This window comes from Onychomys torridus, chromosome 9 (genome assembly GCF_903995425.1).
Source record: "Onychomys torridus chromosome 9, mOncTor1.1, whole genome shotgun sequence".
In the NCBI taxonomy this organism is placed as follows: domain Eukaryota; kingdom Metazoa; phylum Chordata; class Mammalia; order Rodentia; family Cricetidae; genus Onychomys; species Onychomys torridus.
The window spans coordinates 107,896,063-107,918,785 of record NC_050451.1 but is presented as its reverse complement, the minus strand read 5'-3'; the positions used below and the strand labels follow the sequence as shown (position 1 = coordinate 107,918,785).

Here is a 22,723-nt window from a genome sequence, read left to right as displayed (position 1 = left end):
TATGAATGATCTGCCTGCAAACAGGTATGTGCACCACATGTGTAGCTGGTGTTCTCAGAGGCTAGAAAGGGTGTTGATTCCCTGCAACAGCATGTGGGTGCTAGGACCTGAACCTGGGACCTCTGCAAGGGTAAGCAAGTGCTTTTAAACACTTAGCCATCTCGCCAGTTCCAGGTCATCGGTTCTTAATTGTGTGACTATGGTGTTCAAATACTCGATATTGTTCTATCCAATCCTCTGCTCCAGACCTGGCTGCTTGTTTCTACTTTATGTGTGAGACCAGTTTCTGCTTTGCAGGATCTATGCAATGGACCAAGACCTAAGTAAGAATTCATGATAAAACAGAATCCCTATGGGATATTCTACTAAATACACTGAGAGTTGACAGAACCAGCCATGAATAGAATAGCCGAACTGTTGCTGTTTATACCACCTGTTTTGAGACATCCTTAGAGATGTCATCTCTAGTAGGTGTCAGAGTACCCAATTTTCAGCGTTACATGAAGGCCATCACAAAGAACCATGCACTGTAAACAGGCTAAAGGAGGCAGAGAACTTGCAGAGGGGAGCATGTTAGTGAGGCACAGCTCTTATGTTTGGGCAATCCCAGTGCCTTAGCATACAGCTAGAAGACGGCTCTGAGGGGAACACGCTCAGACAGAAGTCATGGAGGATTATTAGACTGATCTTTTCAGAAGTAAATCTGATGGTCATTGTCTGGAACATACTTTTAGTGACAAGAGGAGAGGTCATGGTGTCAAGGGGAAGTCTGAGCTCTGGACTTTGTCTTGATGGGTTCCGTAGGTTAGGTCTGTCCTTTTCTTTCCCAGTTTGAGATTATTCAAGCTCTTTGTGCCTTATTACCTGATGTGAAAGATGAGAAAAGGGAAGACCGGATTTCACAGTGTAAAGTGTATTTGTCATTAATGGTATATGCTATATTGATATGAAATAAAATTTGGTAAGGTACTAGATCTTTCTGGACAACTAAGTTGTGAGATTATTTTAGGTAGACATGGAATCTTGGATACTTTGATTCTCTACAGCCTGGCATTGTTGTTGACACATAGTGGCAGTACCTCCTATTATAATTACAATGGTCCATATGCTGTGTTAAGCATACATGGTTGTTAAACTTGTTCTGTCCTTCTAGCACTAAAGAAGTATCTGTCTTAAGAAAAGAGTAACTTCCAGTAATGAATGACTTGTCTAAGGTCATCCCATTAGGAAAATACAGAGCCAAACTCAGCAGTATGGTAGTTATTATGTTCAACTCAGTGGCTGCCTTGCTCATGTTACTCAGATATTCTTTAGTAGGATCCCCTTCAATATCCATGACCCACTTTATCTGATGAGACACTAGGCAAATGAATATACGGTGTCTGGGAAGTTTCTCCCTGGTGGGTTCAGGAGATAGAACACAGATACAGTGCCTTTCTACCATGTCACAGACTTGGCCCTGCCTACTGAATTCACCCTGCTTCAGGCATAGAGCCTCTGGTACCCTGACACATGCAAAGTATAGTACACACACACAAACACACACACACACACACACACACACACACACATACACACACGGGAGGAGAGACAGAGAGACAGAGACAGAGAGAGAGACAGAGACAGACACTACCCAGTAACTTGTCTATGTTTCTCCTTGTGTGCATACATAGTTGGGGACAGTGCACAAGGGCAAAAAGGGAAGGATGGTCACTAGGACTTCCACCTTGAACCTACTATCCTGTACTTCTGAGAAGTGTGACAGGATACCTCAAGGGGTGAGACTTTTGTGTCCCCAAGCTGTCCAGGGTGCTCAGGGAGAAAGATGTGGCTGGGGAAACATGTACATATTACTCCTGGTTATTTCTATTGATATGCAATGAGGACCTTCTATGGAATGACTCAGTAAGTGCTGAGTCTTTGGTGACTCTCCTGCTATGTCTGAGGACCAACTATTTGTTAAGTCATGGTATCATCCTTGTTTTGAGGCATTTAGATTTTTAAAAGTCTTTAATCATAGGCTGGGCTTGATGGTCCATACCTGCAACCTCAGAACTCCAGGGACTGAGAAATACGGATCAATAATTCATATCTGTCACTGATATGTAAGGGCTCAAGGGCAGGCTGGGCCATGTGTCTCTGTGTGTATATACATAGTGTAATGGAAGGACTGTGAAACTCCCTTTGTCACAGACTCACCCCACTTCAGCTGTGGAACCTTTCAAAGATCTCAATTGTTATGCTTTTATAATTTAGTCCATAATTATCTATGTTAACTCTCTTTGAGTGAAGAGCCAGCCATTACAGATAAAGTTCACCTTTATGCACAAGTATATTTGCCATATCCCCTAAACAATGATCAGCCATGCAAGGCTTTGGCCTACAGTGAAGTAGCCAATAGTGTGTCAGCTTTTCAATTTGAAATGAGAAGGTTTTTTAAGACTTTATGCAGTCTCTGAGAGAGACACTTGTACTAGAAGCCAGTGGTCAGCCAAATAGGTCAAAGCTTTTCAGGTCATTCTGTCACAAAAGTCAGGGGGGAACCAGAGGTGACAGCGGCAATCCAGACAATCTCAAAGATAACCAATTTTGATGTCTTTTACAATCTACAACTTTAGAAACAGTGATATAAATGCTTTCCCTAATTGACATTTGTGAAAATGTGCTTAATTTTGATAGATCCACTCAGATTGAACCTGAGTCAGTCAAATATATGATTTCTTAACTCAAGCCCAGGACTAATCTATTGGTTGTACAACCTGATCCCACAGCACTACCATGAAAAGGTTTCTTTACTTGATTTAATGTTCTGCTACTGTTGTCTGGAAATTCTAGATGATGTCATCTTAGGTTTATAAGTGAAATGCTGTGGGACAGTAGAACATGAGTGGAGAGAGCAGGTATATACAGTGTGCATATCTAGCCCTTTTTCTGAAGCCCTGTTCTCAAGTAGCATTCACTGCACCCAGTGAACCAAGAGTTCTGATGCCACAATGTGTTAGAGTTCCAGGAGACCCAGTGCAATTCCTAGGTAAACATATGAGTTAAGAAGGTACACTGGGATGTTGGGGATTTAGCTCAGTGGTAGAGTGCTTGCCTAGCAAGCACAAGGCCCTGGGTTCGGTCCTCAGCTCTGAAAAAAAAAAAAAAAAGGTACACTGGCAGTACCTGCAAGCTGTGCTTTCAATCTAGTGCTTCCTTTGAAGAGAGAAAGAAGCTAACATCATCCTAAGAAATCTTTGTGGGCAAGGATCCATATTCTAGCCTGCCTTATTTGTGTGTTACCTCACAGGACAGGCCATTAATTTGCAATGGTAATGGTGGTGCAGAAGAAAAGGGAATACTGGAGCAATCCACAGTTCATATTGCTTTCAGATTTTCTTTACTCTTCAGTAAGCCAAAGACAGTTTTAGTAGGTGATGCAAATATGGTAAATAAAAAGAAAAGTATCCGAGTTAATTTTGCGTAGCTTTTTCATTATTTTGGTGAAAACTAAAGAAACCCTCGTGCATAGGCTTTGGAGTAAGACTGTTGTGATGGGAACAGGAAGGACCAACTGGTTAAGTGCTTGCTTGACAAGCGCAAGGACCTGAGTGAGATCCCAGAACCCAGAAAATACCAGGCGTGGTGCATGCTTGAATACCAGAAAGGTAGAGGCAGGAGGATCCCTGGAGCTCCCTAGAATGGCAATTTAGCCTAACTGGTGAGCTTTAGGCCAAGAAGAAACTCTCTCTATCAAAGGAGGTACATCGCATTCCTGAGGATCAATAGCTGAGGTCAGCTTCCACATGCATGTATACATGTAGCTATATATTTTTGTGCAACTGCTCACATAGGAATGCAGCACACACACACACACACACACACACACACACACACACACACACACACACACACACACTGGAAAAAAAAGAAACATGACTTGTATAATTTTGAGAACACTTCCCATAAATTGAACAAATGCTCTCATATTTGCATTTAAAGACAGCACAGCACAATAGAATGGTAAATTGAATGTTAATAATTTAGAATGTTAATTTTTCTTTAATTTTGAATGACATAAAATAAACTAAAATGGGAGGAACACACAATGATAGGGGCTGAGACAGATTGTAAAGAAGGGGGGAACTTTATATTGTAATTCTATGGAGACACTTTTGATTTTTTTAATCTCAGAGCTCACATTTTCATTTTGCAGTCATTTCGCTGACCTTGCTCAAGGCCTAAGTAAGTGCACAAGTCCATGGTGGAAAAGAGGCCATGTGAACTCCATGTTTAAAGTCAGGAAAGAACACTGTCCTGAGCTCAGCTCTTTTGAAGGGAAAGTGACTGAAAACCCAGGGTGTCTAACATCACAAACCCAGGGCTCCCTGGAGTTGCTCTTTCATCATAATTGGTTCGGGAGGCTGGTGTTCAGGTTGACACTCTCACCACACTCCCTTCCACCTCCACACACTCTCACACCCACTGCAGTCCTCCCGAGTGAGAATCATGGTGCTATAACCATCGAGACTACAGAAAACCAGGCTTGAAAGCTACTCTGAGGGAACAGAGTGTCAGTGTAATCTTCAAATAAGTATATAACACAATAACAAATAGAGACCTGCTTCTTCAAAGAGTAATACTTGGAGATTTGGCGACCTATCTGCCCTTAGTTAAAAATAAAGTAGGGCTGAAAGCCCAGGTACCAAAGCTGGAAGGACTTCTGAGACACAGGTCATCAGTCCGCTGTGCCTGGAAGAAGGGTGAGGGAGGTCTGCAGTGGCCAGAAATAAACCACCTTTGGAAACGGCAGTGAGTCAGGGTTCTCAGAACGTGGACTAGCCAAATGGAGCATACACTGTGTCTTCAATTATCACTACACAGTCGTGAGAATTTAACACAAGTCTGGATTCAGTTAAACTCATAATTTGGATCAAAGCAAGATTTATGATTAAAAAGAATGTCTAAAAATTTCCAATTTAATGAAATATCAATCAATACAATGAGGGAAGGAGGGGCAATAAACAGCTGAATGATTATAATTAAAAATCATATGTCAGTATAAAAAGCAGGAAAGGGGTAGGCTCTGGAGAACTGTATGATAAGTCAGAGACAGCTAGAAATAGCTACTGTAATTAAATCACTTGTGTATTTTATTTTTTCTACAAGAAAACCCCCAGGCAAACTGCTGGGAGATGAACACAGTGTTATCTCTGCTTCTGAGTTATATGACTTGCCTCATTTTCACATCTGCTTGTCCACATCTAAATCCTGTCTGTCATGGAGATGGACTTGTCCCCTTTATCGTTCATCAACTCCAGGCTAGTTGAAAACTATTTTGGGTTTCTTACACAAATCAGATTTCAACTTTGATTTTTCAAAGGTTAATAGGTTGGTACAGTGGCCTGTTATGCCAACACAGCCCTGGGAAAAAATTAATCATGAAAGCTATACAAAAGGTCACAGGGAAGAGATTGAAAATCCCACAACAAAGAATCCACAGAGCAGGTTCCGCATGTTTCTAAGGCATTTTCATCCAAATGTGGAAGTGAGACAAAGAAAGGGGGTAATGAAGGTGATACTGGTGATGCCCCGCTGTGGTCACCGGAAAAAGAAAATGACTGGCTGTAGGGCCTAGGAGCACAGTTCAACAGCCTGTATTGACCCTATGTTCTCCAAAGTGTCCAATTCAGTAGAAACAGAGGTGGAATCTCTGTCAACAATTCTTATTTCAATGTTAGGTGAAGTTCATGTGGTAGGCATTGGCTACTGTAGAAAATACGACAAACACTTATTATTCTACACCGGAGAATCAGACGCTCTGAACTTCAAACAGAAAAGAAGTGTGTTTGATGATCTGTTGCTATGGTGACAGGACAAATGGAGCCACAGAGCTAGAATGTGGCTAGAATTGCTTTCTTTGGTTCACCTTTGCCATCCTGTGCTAACTGTGTTAGTGGTGTCATTTGGAGCTCACAAAAGCCACATATTACTCTGCGTGTACCTTGGCAAAGGAAAGAATGTGGAGGCAGATGAACACTGGTGAATGTCTGGTGTGTAGATGGGTGGAGAGAAGGTTTCTTAGAGGCAAAAGGAAGACTGAGATTCTAGTGTTTGTCAAACTTTCCATGAAGGAGACAGATTTAGCATTTGGCTCTTGAAGCTGTTCCTTTTCCATTAAACTAGATTTAAGTAACCCGGATCATTCATGTCTAAAATGATTGTTATATTTTCAAACATCTAAAAAAAAACGTAAGTAGAAAAAACTTAACTAGAACACCAGAAAATGATAAACATAACAGATAACCAATATACAACATAGAATTTATATGACTTTAAGTATAAGTAACAGAAGTCTATGTATAAAAGTATAAGTATGGAAGAGTAGAGTTCAAGATAACAGCAGATCTTAGTTCCTTTCTTCATTTCCTAGGACATTCTTGTTTCTCAGTGGAAACTGCTTATAAAATATTCGAGTTAAGAACACGCTCAATACACACTTTGGTGGACAGTGAGATGCTAAACACATTTGAGATGGCTTTGTTACACTCCTTTATTCATTCACTTCCAGGGGCTCTTGAAAGCCTATGAAAGGAGATCCAGCAGCCTGGCCCAAGTCTCCCTGTTGCTAAGGAACAGGCCACCAGCATCTTGGTGTAGTCAAAGACCACACTGATGATGTTACAGTTTCTGTGAATCGAGGGCTGGGACCCCACACTGGCTCCATTGCCCCTCTGGGTCACACCAGGCCACAGGGAACCTGTTGCCAGAAATGAGTTCCGGTCAGTGCGGAGGGATTGGCCTCAGTGCTCTTTAGGTGTTGTAGAAGAATTGATGACAGTTTGCTTCTTACTGCCAGGATGAGGTGAGAATTAGTCTCTCTTCAAGCTTTCATTGTATTTTTCAGAACTTGCTTATCCTTACTTGTCTCCTAAATGGACTTTTTTGAAATATTTCAGTAAAACATTTCCTTAATTTTAAGAGTCCATGTTTTTGTACAAACCAATGTTGTACCCAAATATGACTGACTGTCTGCCTATCTGCCTATCTGCCTATCTATCTATCATCTATCTATCTATCTATCTATCTATCTATCTATCTATCTATCTATCTATCTATCTATCTGAGACAAGTCTCTCTATGTAGCTCTGACTGTCTCGGAGCACACTGTGTAGAGCAGGCTGACCTCAAACTGACAGAGATCCACCTGCCTCTGCCTTCTGAGTGCTGGGATCAAAGGTGTGCACCTCCACACCTGGCTTTGAGATTTCTTCCTTAAAAATCACTGTCATTTGTCTAAAGTTTCCTCAAGGCCCATCTCCAATGCATGTTGAATTCTACTGTGACATTTTGGTAATTTTTCTCATAAAAACTTTTGATCTGTCCACCTATTTTTGGTCCATTTCAAAGTGATCATTTTTAAAAAGCACTAGAGACTTCCCAAAAGGCACACATCAGTCCATTCATTGACCTCAGACTCCAAGTTCCTTCTTTCTCTTCCTCTTGATTTCTCAAGCTGGACTGTTTCACATTACAGCTGTACATCCTCTCCTCAGTTTAATGTGGACACTTGTGTCTCCTGGTTGTCACATGAGTGCTTGATTTTCCAACTCCTGCCTTTGCTCAAAATTCCAGTTGCCCTCAGAGTCTGTGAATCTCCCTCCATTGGTTCCCTGCCCTCTACTGATAGGCTAGGGTTTCACCCTCAGGAAGTTTCCTAATGTTAGAGTGCAGCAATACACAGAGAGAATCGTTGAGATGCAAATCCCTAGACTTTATTCTGTGGGTCTGCAGACTGCCATAAAAATTGACTTTTATTTCAAGCACCACGGTGTGCTCTGAGAACTACAATCCACAATTACTTTCCAGAGACAATGTTCTACCTATTTTAATCTCACTTTCTAGTTCCAAACCTTTATCAGTTTTTGCAAGTTTCCTTTCTCTGTCTCATTCAGTCTCTGCCGATGATTTAGTCTAGTAGTTCTTAAACCTGTATACACCTCCCTGGAAGGCTTATAGAAATCCCAGTACATCACTCACTTCCCATACCAATTAATTCAAGTCTTCCTTGGAGGTAATTAATTTTTAATCATCGTATTACTTATATACAGTAAGTACACAGATATTAAACACCTGGTTCAATGAGTACTGACAACTGTATTTTTTTTTTCTGAGTGATTCATACCATAATCAAGCCATAGGAGATTTATAAACCTAGAAAGTTTTCTTTTGTCCCTTCTGGTCAACTTCTATCCTTTCCCAGAAGCAACCAGTGTGCTCATTTTTAACTTCCAAGATCACCCCAGTCCCTCCCCCCACATCATGACAGAATTGAGATGGAATCACACTCTATGAGCTCCCTTGCTTCTGACTTCTTGTGCTCAGCATAATGTTATTAATATTTGTCAATGTTTGGCTTCAGTAATCTTTAAAATGTGTAAATCTACAATATGTAGTCCATTTGATCATTTTTTTCAACTTGGCCTGTCAATTGTGATAGCTGGTTAATGGATAACTAATATTTAGACTATGCCCACCTTCAAAGGTTTTGATTAATGGATTTCTGTGAGGATCTAAGCATTTGATGTTTTCCAAAACTTCTCAGCTAATTCTAATATTGATATTTGTGAGGACACAGCATCCCTGGAATGGAAATGGCCCCTCCCCTCTTCTTACAGACCTTCCCTCATCTTCCTCTCCTGTCTCAGAGGATAACCCTGCCCCCTTTCTGTTTGCTCCTGACCTGGTGAGGATCCTGCATTGTGAACGTGATCTTTGTGCTATCCAGCTTCACTTGTTTAAGGTAGTGCCAGAGCATTCATGTTTCACTGTGACTATGAGAGTTAGAGGGGATGTCGTGGAGCCTCTAAAGATGTGAGTCAGGATTAGGACACAAGCTCCTGATTCCAGGCGCCACACTGCTCTCCTCCCGTTTCTACCCTTCATCTGTTACTGGCCCTTTTCACCACCTCCATTAGCCTGTTTGATTATACTTTCTATAGAATATTGCTGCTTATGCTGCTTCTACCAACTTTTTCCTTTTAAACATGTCAGTCATAAAGCATATCTTCACTTATTTCATCTCTCCCAACAAGCTGTAGCTTCTCATTTTACCCTTCATTCAACTGACTTGAGAAACTCTTTGGCTTCTACCACTTGACTGAATGGTTTCAAGGTCATTAATAGTTTCTTAATCACCTAAATCAAATGCATCAATTCAACATTTCTTCGTTTCTTTCTTCCTCCCTTCCTCCTCTCCTTCCTTTTATTTCCTCCTTCTTTCTCCTCCCCTTCCTCTCTCCCCGACTCCTTCTCATACTTGAGTTGAACCAAGAACCCAGTACTTCCTAGGTAAGTTCCCCTACTACCTACTTGGATCCCCAGTATCCAGCTTAACTTTTATTCTGTAAAATTTATTTTATATTTATTTTGAGTTTTTGAGGCAAGACTTCTTTGTGTAACAGACCTGGCTGTCTTAGAACTCACTTTGTAGACCAGGTTGGCCTTGACCTCACAGAGATTTGCCTGCCTCTGCCTCCCCAGTGCTGGAATTAAAGGCGTGTGCCACCACACCCAGATAAATTTCTTTTATTTAACAAAGTAATCTTTAAAAAAATATAATTAAGCCATGATAAGTGGTTTCCAATTTCTTTCTGTATATTCTTTTTCAGATGCTCACTTATTGGGCATAGGTCAGAGGAAGCAGTTTGGTGTCAATCAATAAATAATATCTAAAGAGTTTTGTGTTAAAGACAAAGAAAGATTAAGACTCTAAGTTCTACTTATTTTCTAATAAAAAAAGATGATTATTATTTCATGCTGTTGTAAAAATTTTCTCTCTAGGCAATGTCTATCCACTCCTAAGATCTCAATAAAAAATGTAAAGTTTGATTTCAACCAAAGTTCCCTTTGGGGAACCAATGGGTTTATTGGATTTACTTACAGAGCATGGGTGACCACAAAACAGACACACTGGAAGTTTGCAGCCAGGACTTTGGATGGCTTCCCCACAGCTGGGCAGATGGAGCTCCCACATCCTTTGGACCTCTCCAGCCTAAGTAGCCTACCTTCTCCCAGAGACCTGGAGCCATGTGCAACTATAGCAAAATCACATATGAATAACTGAAGAGTGCCTGGAATCCAGTGACCCCCTGCCTCTGCTTCTAGGAGGAACATCAACAACCCAGCAAGTCCAGCTGTGATGATCATTTGTAAGCACGGATAGCCTACCCCATGGAGATGGAGGGTGGTGCTGTATAACGCCTGACATGCCGATCTGAGGTGCTTTGTAATACACAAGGAAGAAACTACAAATGACATTCTCAATCTTACTGAATGGGCAAGACTCAAGTTCATAAGATTATTTTTGTTTTTAAAATTATTAAACAGTTTAAAACTAAATAAATGCTGTATTTTATGGCACAGAAATCAAGTAAATTAAATATTTGGAAGAGGAAAAAGAGTTTCTGGGAAAACATATTCCTTAAAGTTTAAGGAGATACTATGCCTCAAATCTGAAAGACAGGATGGAAAGGAAGGGCTGTCCAAACAGAACTGGTGTTGCAAAAAGCCGAGGGTTCAGTCCCATGAGCTCTCTGTTTTCTTGCTTCTCTCCACATGCCTACATGTGTCTGCCACATTTTCCTTTCTATGCTAGGGCCGAAAGGGAAAAGTCCTAAGGAATTTTCAGGCCCTAAAAAGCAACAATACAACAAAGCTGATGTAAACACAACTCAGGGAGACAGGCTCTGCCCCAAGTGAGCATCTGAACTGGCCACTTGGTTCTGGCTTCGGGCGGTGAAGGGTTGCAGAATCTTCCTCCATGATTAAGGACAGCTGCTGAGACCAGGCAGTGTGCGGCAAAAGTGTTCCTGCACAGGGTCCTCAGAGGCCACTGCTACATTTCAGTCTTCTACATCCTTTTTTTTTTTTAATGCCCCTTTCCTTTTCTCTGCTCTCCCTGCTTCAGGGATATATAATCTATAGAGTTCTCTCCTGGTATTTTCTAAGTTGTTTGTAGAAACCCCTTTTCTATAGTTAAGAACTATCTACAAAGATGCATCAGTTCAGAAACATTTAAATATCAGCAAATGGAGCTGACAGAGAACCTCAGGAAGTGATCCACAATGCATAGCAACAGCGCGCCTACTTTCCTAAGAAACAAATCATTGATCTCCTGATAGATTCTGACGCCTAAGATCCATTGAGTCTGGAACTGCCCTCGGAGAATGTGGTGGATTAGATGAGATGGGCCCCGTAAGTCCCAGCACGGTTCTGTTAGAAGAAATGTGCCACAATGGGTGGACTTGAAGACTCAAAGTCCTCTAGCTACCTCTAGTGTGTCTCCTGATGTGGGCCCTGAACTCTCAGTGGCCCTTGCCTTCCTCTAGCTTTCTTTGCTACCATCGTAGACTCTCGGGGACCGTAAGCCCCAGACAAACTCTTCCTCCTCTAAGTGCATTGGTCACAGTGTTTTATCTCAGGAAATGAAAAGTAACTAATATAGAGAATGACTTGCCCAACCATTGACTTCTAATGTCTCTATCCTCATCAAAGAAGTATCACAGGGATCTGGAAGCCATTACAAAGGGTGAGCTTATTCCCTGGTATGCTGTACTGTAGATTAAAAAAAAAAAAACTTAATTTTTTAATTAGTACGTTTTCATTTAGCATCCACCAACAAGATATCAATAAATGCCAGTCTTTTTCATTAGATCATGAAAATCATCTCCTAAGAGTATTTCTTCTTAATCAAACACAGCTAAGGTTACAAAAACATAAAGCAATACCATAAGTGGTCAGGCACAGCTAGAACACTGGAAAAGTGTTTGAAGGGCACAGAAAAGTTGGGCAGCAACAACCAGAGGACAGAGAAGCAGAAGGGTCCATGTGCTGAACATGAAGGATTTATGGGAGGGCGGACTCCAGCTCGTCTTTAAAATTGGTCTCTTGCCCTGATTTAGAGTGCACTCTCTTCTTTAAAATGAACCCCTAGTGGTGCAGGATTCCTGCACTTACCCTCACAGCCACCTTCGCATTACAAAACTGAATAAAGGCTAAAACTATTTCTCATGGATTAGTCTGTTCTTCCCATACCAAGCCCAGATTGATAATTAATGACCCTTGAGAGAAGGTTACTTAACTTTGCCTTTTCTGCAGAGTTTGGGGAACAGAGGACACTGTGGTGCCCTTGCTCTCTAATTAGAGAGGTTGGAGCCTATTGATCATCATGGAGATAAGCCTGTGACCTACTTCAAAGGAGCAATTGCAGTACATGACAGGTGACACCTGGGCTTCTCCAGGGCTGTGCCTGTAAGTGTAGGAATCCTGCACCACTGGGGGTTCATTTTAAGAGAGTGTGCTCTAAATCAGGGCAAGAGACCAATTTTAAATAGGACCTGGAGTCTACCCTCCTATAAATCCTTCATCTTGATCCCCAGATCTTAAGCTTTGTACTTAGTCTAAAAGAGTAACAGGGTTTTATAAAGGCTGTTTTTTTTTTTTTTTTTAAAGATATAGAAATCTTATTTTTCTCTTTCAATTTGTATTGATTAATTATTTTTCCCTGCAAAGCAATATGATAGTTTGGGAATTCTGAGTTATAGTAAGAAGTAATATTTATAAACTAAAAGATTTTTAAAAATCCTTGATAATCCTTGACAAGTAGTTCACAGTGATTGTCTTGTTGATGAAACCAGTTTAGAACTTTGGAGCGCAGTGCATCGTTGTTTGGTGAAGCAGTTCAAATGGCCCAGATGCACCCAGAAGAGCTACATAACAAGAACAGGGCATGGTGCATTGGTTTTACACAAGCCTGCATGTTGGACTGCTCTAATTTTCAATATCCTTTGTTCAGTGACACCAGAACAGTGAGCTTCAAAAATATTTTTAATTATGATAACATGCATATAACATAAAATGTAATCTCAACCCTTGGCCTTGTTGTGGTCATTACCCCCACATAGCCCCAGGATTCTTTCATCTTGTAAAACTGAAATTCAGTCCCACTAATTCATTGATGACCTCCTATCCCTCCTCCTCCCAGTCAAAGGCAACCACCTCTTAACTGTGTACCTCTGTGTGTGAACTCTAGGGGACCTAGGACAGCAGAACTAGGCACTATTTGCTGTATCAAGACTAGTTGACTTTCATCCATGTTGTAATGTGCCAGTTCTTTGGGTTTTAAGACCAAAGCACATACCATCATAGGTATGTGCCATGTACTGCTTACCCATCACTTGTGGATAGGCACTTGGGATGCTTCAGCCTCCTGGCTGTTGTCAATATTGCTGCTGGGAACAGAGGCGTACAAATGTCTCTTCAAATCCCCACTCTTATGTTTGAAGGGTGTATACCCAGAAACAGTACCAGGTCATCACTCTGCTTTGAACTGGGGTTTTACACACAAGGGGCAGCAGAGCCCCATTCTTTCTTACAAATTAACTGTCTTAAAGGTGGCTGAAGCATCCATGATTCTGGCAGGGGATGGGAGGCTTGTAAGGGGGAACCAAAAATCTAAGACTGTCAGAGATTTATCTGTGAGAAGCTTGGAGAAATTCAGCACTACCCATCACACTCTATACTTTGTACAAGGGAATGTGGAAATTTTGGGATTGGAGGAAATGGTCATCTTTAATTCCCCATTGATCACCAGACTGCAGGGTACACTCTAAACTCAGGGCTGTATGGTTCTGGACTTGGTGTCAGGTCTGACCAATGACACTGTCCATGTCCACACTCCTAAGGAGCTTTTTCCCTCTTAAGTTTCCTGCTGCTCTCTCTTGTCCCATTGTAAATTTAGCTAACTAGCATGAGAATATCTCTGACTCTCCAAATTGTGTACATAAGTACATTTTTTTTCCTGAGGAAAATGTCCACATATTTAATTTGAGTCTCTCAACGATCAAATCTAAAACCATGGGTTTGGGTTTCATCAACTTGACAAGTTTTTACAGCCTCAAGAGCTGGAAGTTTTGATTTGAAAGTGGGAACCGAAGGAAAAGTGTAGAAACATCTCAAGGGTTAAGGAGAGAGATTCCTTCTGTGCTTAGGGAGAACAAGGGCTCCTCCATGTCACACATTTCTTTTGCGGGGGTGGGTGGGTGGGGTGGGGGTGGGCGGGTAAGTGGGGGTGGTGGGGGATGGGAGGGATTAAAATTGTTCTTTTCACCAGTTTGCCAATGTGTATAGGAGAAAACCAAGATACATATTTGTGTGTGTATGTGTGTGTATGTGTGTGTGTGTATGTGTGTGATTGACAGTCCTGCGTATTATTTTTGATAACCAACAGTGACCTAAGCAGCAGAGTTTCCAAGGCCTATTGGAAGGAACGGACAGTAACTGTTTCAGATTTTCACCTGCCTAGTCCACAGGCAGATCTCCATAAAGGAGAGTCAGCTGTGAATCTGACATTGGAGCAGCACCAGAAATGCTCAGGGTGAGGGAATGAAAGGCGAGCTGAAAGAGACAGCTCATACCCCAGGAATACCACGTCAGAGATAATCTCACTGCAAGCACACAGATACTGTGTAGGTACAGTTGTAAACACTGCTCCTCAGGGGGGTCCACACTGCCTTCTTTAACTACAGACTAGAATACCCATCTATGGGGTCAAGGGTGGGACATGAAGACAGTAGTCCCCTAAAATATATTCCTAAATATGTGTCTTCCTAAAATATATTCTTCAACCAGCCTCAAAGAATGAAATTTTTTTCCTGATCTGGGACGGGGGGGGGGGGGGGGGGAAGATACTAAAAATAGGATTTTTCTTCATAAAATTGTGCCATGCATTTGGTGGTTTCTTTTACTCACTCACACTCATAATTTGCAGGGTTGACCCTCACAGCATCACTATTTCCTGGTAATAAAGAGCCCATTAGTTCCAGGTGATCAACAGCCTACTCAAGTTTGGGAGTCACCATTATGGCACAGGACAGGCCCTGCACGTGAGATGCTGTTGTGTTATTTTCCTACATCCTGTGAGTTTAACTAACAGGGTGTGGATGGCCAGACACCACAGACTGTGGCAGTGGAATGTCCAGGACCCTAGGTGTAGGAGGGAAAGAAACTGCATTTCCTTACCCTGCTCACTGCCTGGACTGGTTTCTGTGTGCTGTTGTAAATGTAACACATGTTTTGTAAACTCAGGCCATAATTTTGGTGAGGTTTTATGGAAGAGTTTCAATTTTGTAGCCAACCCCCATTCTCTTACAATTAATCAGACTCCATCAAATGCCAAGTTGAGCTGTTGTTTTTCAAAACATGAAGGTGGTTGTGTCTGCCTACAACTTGCCTTTTCCTGATGTGACTGCTGTTTAAAATGTCCTCATAACATCACCTGAGGTATTTGGCAGATATAGAAGTTGTAATTTTGTTCCTTCCTTAAGTTATTAAAGAACCAAGATCTGTTTTTTAAGCAGTAGTCACCACCTCCCTCATTCTTCAGCATTTAAATATGTTGCTGATATTACTGATTACTCTTTAACATATTCAAAAAATATTTATTGGTTCCCCTGGGAATTATCCTGTCAGGCAGAAATGAAGTGACTTGTGTTCTGCGTTCCAAGAATTAACAGACTAAGTGCTTGTACTGGAATCCCCCCTAGTCCCTCTCCTCTCCCTTCTCTCTTCCCTGCTTCCTTCTCCCCCCTTCTCTTCTTCTTTCTCCTCCTCCTCTTTTTCTTGCCCTGGTCAGCAGGGTCTTCGACGGGGACCTAAAGGGAGGTCCGGGGAATGAGAGGGACAAGAGACACAAAGAATGAGAGCAAGACAGGATGTCTGATCAAGCTCCAAATTTTTATTTTCCTCTTTAGGTGTATATGTAGGGGCAAAGGGAGTTGCAAGCAGGGAGTGGACTTTAATCATAGGTTGTTCAGCTAACAGTGAATGTTGCTCTGGGGGTTATCTATCTACCCTTGTCTAACTGCCTAATTGCCTAACTGCAGCTCACTCACCTGATTTCTGAGAAGAGGTTCTAGTATTTGTGAGAAGAGGTTCTGGTGCTATGGAGACTTACACAAGGCCTAGATCTAAGAAAAGAGGAGAGAAGCCCAAATATGGCAGCATGTGTGTCAAGGGTCACTTAGGCTTATGGCTCCCGTCTCTTTCTTATCTTCCCTCTCCCCCTTCCTTTTGAGCCAAATTCAATTGAGGACGAAGTATCCTGGAAGATTCTTTGGGGTGTTACAAAAACAATTTTTGCATTTTTGCTCCAGAAATAACCTGAGCAGGTTGGTGGTCTCTTGACATCTCAAGAACTCCTGTAGGGAGTGAGGAACTCCAGGGACTCCATGATAGGCTCATTTTCTCTGGTTTAGGTAACTTCCTGCTCTTTGTGCACAGACGCATACAGGGTGTTTGACCAGGGGGTCAATCTCCCACAGTACCTTCCTGCAAGGCCAGCATCCTTGCTTCTCTGTAGGATTTGATTCCAGACTTGAGGTGCTGGCTCTATGTGTACTTCTTCATTTAGATTGCATTTCCTTTCCCAGGAGAAGCCTTCCTTTTCCACTGGCAGAACAAGGCCTCAGGGGTGCCAGCCTCTGCCCTGTGTCCTGGCCCCAACCAGAAGCATGTCCCCTGTCCCTGGACTAGTGTCTCTTCAGCAGAACAGAGTGGAAGTAATGGACCTGGAAATGGTTTCTGTTCTCCCTTGGGCTAAATGAGGTCTGTAAGGGTGTTGTAATGGAGACCAGATAACAAGGGAGGGTTCTGCTAATCCCTGCTTCTGTTAAGTGGGCCAGTCTCAATACATTTGTACAGTAGTATGGAGAAATGGTTGATGACGTTGACTCAATGTAAGATAACAGTGACATCATCAGCAAGCTCTGAGCTAGCAAACACTGAGTTATTACTTTACCCAGAGCCAGGTACCCTGCTAAAACTCAGCCTAGGGAAATAGGTAGCCCAGTTATTTATATTCAGCTCTACGTCACACAGTTTCAATGTTTGAATTCCTAAGCTTTTTTGGGTAACATCTGTCTCGTCTTTGTTATGTGGTATTTAGGACCTCCCTCTTCCCTACTGACTGTGAGAGAAAGTCGAGGCCTGGAACCAGCCTGTCTCAGTATAGATCCTGGTTTACCATCAGTGTGACCTTGACACATCACTGCCTTCCCTATGTGTTACTTTCCTCATCTGAGAAATGAGGACCATCAGAGACCATCAAAGTACTAGTTGCCGGTGCTATCAGCACTATAATTGTTATTATTTTTCTCATCTGCCATTTTTTTTTTAAAAAGATTTATTTTATTTTTAAATTGTGTATGTTCATGTGCATGCGCATGAATGTGCAAGCACATGTGTGAGCATACAAGTATGTGCATATGAATACACTGCCTATTGAGGCCAGAGTGGTTGGATTCCTCTGGAACTAGAGTTACAGGTGGTTATGAGCTGCCCACTGGGTTCTGGGAACCCAGCTCAGGTCCTCTACTATATGTATACACATAGAATCATCTAAATGTCCCCCAACATAGCAGCCTGTCTTAGTTAGGGCTTCCTTTTGGTGATAAAACAACCATGACCAAAAGGAACTTGGAGAGAAGCAGGGTTGTCTGGCTTATGTATCCAGAATCACAGTCCATTGAGAGGAGCCAAGGTAGGAACTCAAGCTGGGTAGGAACCTGCAGGCAAAAGCTTATGTAGAGACCAGGGAAGAGTGCTACTTACTGACTTGCTCCCTATGGCTTGCTCAGCCTGTTTTCTTGTATATCCCAGGACCACCAGCCCAGGTGTCACCACCCATAATGAGCTGGCCCCTCTCTCATAGTTCACTAATTTAAAAAATGTCCTATAGGCTGGCCTATAACCCAACCTTTTGGAGGAATTTAATCAGTTGAGGTTCCCTCCTCTCAGATGACTCTAGCATGTATCTAGTTGACATAACAACCAGCTAGCACACAGTCATTTTGAGCTACAAGGATCCTGTACCTCCTGAAGTCTGTTGTATCTCAGAACCTTTGCCCATGTCATCTCATTTCCATTATTCCTTCATCCTCAGTGTGGTGGTTTGAGTGATAACGGCTCCTACAGACTCATATGTTTGAAAATTGGTCCCTAATTGGTTGAACTGTTTGGGAAGAATTGGGAGATGTGGGCCTGTTGGAGGAGGTGTGCCACTTGGTGAGGGATTCAAAAGCCTCAAAACAAGTCATTTCCAGCTAGCACCAAAGTTCCCCAACCCCTCACCCCTTCCTCCAACTTGTAGATGAAGAGGTGAGCTCTTAGATTTCTTGCCATAGTTCCCTTACTCTGACGTCATGGACTCTATCTAACCCTTTGAAACCGCAAGCTCCAAATTCAACACACTTAGGATTTTCCTTGGTCATGGTGATTTGTCCCAGTAATAGAAACCCCAATGAAGACGTTCAGTTGGAAAAAATCCAACTTCTTGCTAGGTTCAGGTAAAACATCCCCACATCAGTAACCTTTCTGTAGTGGTCTTCTCTTTCTGTGTCTTTGTGATCTCAGTAGCCTTGAACTATGATCTACCAAATGATTTACTGGTTAACCATTTAACCTTATGAGTGTTTATTATACTACTGGATATACACCAACTGTTTTTCTTGTTACTTACTTACTTACTTACTTACTTACTTACTTACTTACTTACACACACACACACACACACACACACACACACACACACACACACACACGCTCTCTGGAGTAAAGTTAAATTTTCTGTACCCATCTCCTGCTGCTTCAGACTTTGTGGTTAATACATTTGTGTGTATTCATCTTTTGGATCTGGAAAATTGCTTAATTAGTACACAGTGGGTGCCCTACAAATGTTCAAGTGGATATATTTTACATTCAAAATATGTACATTCAAATGATAAGCTTGTAATAACTTATTCCTCTTTTCATAATCATAAGGCTATACTAAATTTGCTGTTCAACTTTTTTAGGAAAGACAAGCAAGAAGAATGGAGTTAAAATGGCCTCCTACCCAGACCTAAAGAGCTGAGGAAAATTACTGAGGGGCTCACAGTTGCGAAGAGACTAAGGTGGGCATCATCCATGTGAGTTTGGAGTCCAAGCTTCTAACTACTGCACTGCACTGCTGATCCCACCCCTGAACACACAAAACCACTTCTCTAGAGAAATTAAAATAGGGGCTGGAGAGATGACTTAGTGGTTAAGATCACTGGCTACTCTTCCAGAGGACCCGGGTTCAATTCCTGGCACCCACACGGCAGTCACAACTGTCTGAAACCTCAGTTCCAGGAGATCTAACACCTTCATACCAGTGCACATAAAATAAAGTTAAATAAATTATTTTAAAAAATAAAGCTTAAAAAAAAAAAGAAATTAAAACAGATTGGGAGAGCCAAAATTTGACCTTGAATCTACCTCTTCACACACAGTGTTGCCATTCATGACAACTTTGTTTTTAATTCTGTATTTGTGTGTATATGTGGGATATGTGGGTATCTGTGTGCATTCGTTTACCTGTGCGCCTGTTTATGTGGAAGCTAGAGGTTAATCTTGGGTGTCATGTCTTTTTGAAACAGGGTCTCTTCTTGGCTTAGAGCTTCACAGCAGGCTAGGCTAACTGGCCAGCAAGCACCAGAGATCTCCCTCTATGCTTTCCTAAGGTGAGGTTATAAGCATGTGCCACATTGCCTGGGCTCTTTACACAGGCTCTGGGGATTAAGCTCCAGTTCTTGTGCCTTTAAGGAAAGCACTTTTCCAACAGAACTGTCTCTCTAGCCCCAAATCTACAAATGGAAAAATTTACTGTACTATTTTTTAGATCTTCATACTCTCAGTTTTCTGAAGTGAATTAAGGCAATTCTGGCAAACATCCAAAAAAAAAAAAATGGTAATATAGAAAGAGAATGGCTTCTAAATCAGATAAGCCTGATTTGGACCCAGCCAAGTCACTGGATGTGCAGCTAGGCTTAGGTTGCACAACTTTTCCTGGTTTTATTGCCTCTGTAAACCAAAGGTAATAAGAAACATGAGCAGCATCGTGAGGGGTTTAGAGGCAACATCCTGCTAATACATAGAGGACTTAATTAATGCCAAATCTCTACTCTTGAGTCCCCGAAGATGATTGTGACCCCCCATGATCTGCTAAACAGAAGCAGGACAAACTTTTCCATAGTTTCACATGACTTCTTGTCTCAATCCTTTATTTTAATTCTATGAGAATTTGGCTTCTATATTATTATTTAGGTGCTTTTATAGTCACTTCCCTGGAATTCAGTCTCTTCCCCATAAGCTCTCTTTAGATTTTAAAGAGAAAGAAATGATACATTTAGGATGTTGGCTGTCCTCGCCAGGTGGCCTTTGTTCTTATTAATGTTCTCTGTTCTCCTTGATCAGCTAGTTTATTTTCGTTGGACTCCCATGGCCAGACTGTACTTTTCCATTTTCTTGCAAGATGAAAGAAAGGAATCATGAGTGAGCCACTGGACAGTCCAGTCAATGATTCTGACTTCCTGGATTATGTGGCTGCTTTGGAAAACTGCACCGATGAGCAGCAAATCCCATTCAAGATGCAGTACCTTCCTGCTATCTACAGCATTATCTTTCTTGTGGGCTTTCCAGGGAACACAGTGGCGATTTCCATCTACATTTTCAAGATGCGACCCTGGAAGAGCAGTACCATCATCATGCTGAACTTGGCCTTGACAGACCTGCTGTACCTGACCAGCCTTCCTTTCCTCATCCATTATTATGCAAGTGGTGAAAACTGGATCTTTGGAGATTTCATGTGCAAGTTCATCCGATTTGGCTTCCATTTTAACCTATACAGCAGCATCCTCTTCCTCACCTGCTTTAGCATCTTCCGTTATGTTGTGATCATTCACCCGATGAGCTGTTTTTCTATTCAGAAAACTCGATGGGCAGTGGTAGCTTGTGCTGGCGTGTGGGTCATTTCTTTGGTAGCTGTCATGCCAATGACTTTTCTGATCACATCAACCACCAGGACCAATAGGTCTGCTTGTCTTGACCTCACAAGTTCTGATGACCTTACTACTATCAAATGGTACAATCTCATTTTGACAGCCACCACTTTCTGCTTGCCCTTGGTGATAGTGACACTTTGCTACACAACAATTATCAGCACCCTGACTCATGGGCCTCAGACCCACAGCTGCTTTAAGCAGAAGGCTCGAAGGCTGACCATTCTGCTACTCCTAGTCTTCTATATATGTTTTTTACCCTTTCACATCTTGAGGGTCATTCGTATAGAATCTCGCCTGCTTTCAATCAGCTGCTCCATTGAGAGTCACATTCATGAAGCTTACATTGTTTCTAGACCATTAGCTGCCCTCAACACCTTTGGAAACCTGCTGTTGTATGTAGTGGTCAGCAATAACTTCCAGCAGGCATTCTGCTCCATAGTGAGTTGCAAAGCCAGTGGGGATCTTGAACAAGCCAAGAAAGACAGTTGCTCAAACAACCCTTGAGTCATGTCATTTAGTCAAGAGTAAGGGGATACCTCAGTGGGTAAAGCTCTTGACATGCAAATGTGAGGACCTGAAATAGAATTTTCAGAATCTACTTAAGTTGGGTGTGGTAGTGAGCACCTGTAATCCCAGGATTCCTATGGAAATGGAGAGAGAGGAATTCCTAGAGGCTCAAGGGCCAGATAGCCAACTGTGCACTGTGACTGACCTCAGAGAGACCTTGTTCCCAACAAAACAGAAGGGGGGGACAATGTGTGAGGTTGTCCTTTGAGCTCCATATGCATGCTGTGTCATGTATTCACCCCTCCCCCACCACACAAGTGGGAGCATATTATTCACACATACACTCATCAAATATCGATCAATCATTCAATCAATCAATCAGTGCCTACTGATAATTTATATATAACTTCCAAGAAGTCCCCCCTCAGTAGAACTCTAAATAACTACAGTATATTCAGGTTGTTATGAGCCAAAGCCATGGGCTAGACTCTTAGGAGATCGTTGCAATATGTTTATTTAGGTCTTTGTTTGGGTAGAGAATAAGGTACATTAGTGTCAATAAAGTATATATAGGATTAGAAACTACAAAACCCGGAGAATCTCTGTTGCCACCAACTTACTGGCTCCATATGGAAACTGGTGTTTGTACAACAGCCCTGGACTTCCCAGTGCTTTAATGTGAGGATGGGGACACCAAGAAAACTAGAAGCAAACAAGAGTCAAGGGTATCCTTTTGTACCTAGCTTCCTGTCTTTCAGCCTTTGGGGCCTGTGTTCACTGAAATCCTAGATTATCCAAAAACATAACTGTGCCTTTCTCAATATTTTTACATCTCAGATATTTACAACTTCCTTTCAATTTTCTTTGAGATCAGTGCTCTGAGTTTCCCTCTCAGTCCTAGTTAGTTCTTTAGATGGAAGGAGACATTCAGATGCAGTTAACAGAGAGTTGGGGGCATGTCTCGGTCGGAAAAGTGCCTGCTGTGCAAGCATGAAGGCTTGGGTTTGATCCCTAGAACCTGCACACAAAAGCCTGGTGCAGTGGCATGCACTTGGGGCCAGCTCGGGGCAGGCAGAAATAGGCAGCTACCTGGGGCTTGCTGGCCAGCCAGCCCAGCTGACTTGGTGAGTCCCAGCACAAGGAGAGATCCTGACTCAAAAATCGAAGTGTATAGCTCCTGATGAACCACACCGAGATGGCCTATATCTTCTCTGCATCTTAACACTGTTGAATTTATAAATCATAGTAAGTTTTATTGGCAATTGTCAACATGTCCTTGGGAAAGAGAAGACATATTGATGAAATATAAATGC

The 22,723-nt window shown here is 42.0% G+C and overlaps 1 protein-coding gene across 1 annotated transcript; it reads left to right on the top strand.

Annotated features, from left to right (window-relative positions):
* Positions 1-20,390: 20,390 nt before the first annotated feature.
* Oxgr1 (oxoglutarate receptor 1) lies at positions 20,391-21,407 on the top strand. Its single transcript, XM_036198788.1, has one exon. The coding sequence runs from the start codon at positions 20,391-20,393 to the stop codon at positions 21,405-21,407; it is 1,017 nt and encodes a 338-aa protein (XP_036054681.1).
* Positions 21,408-22,723: the final 1,316 nt, after the last annotated feature.

Coding starts and splice junctions, on each gene's coding strand:
- Oxgr1 (XM_036198788.1), top strand. CDS start 20,391: ATGAGTGAGCCACTGGACAGTCCAGTCAATGATTCTGACTTCCTGGAT.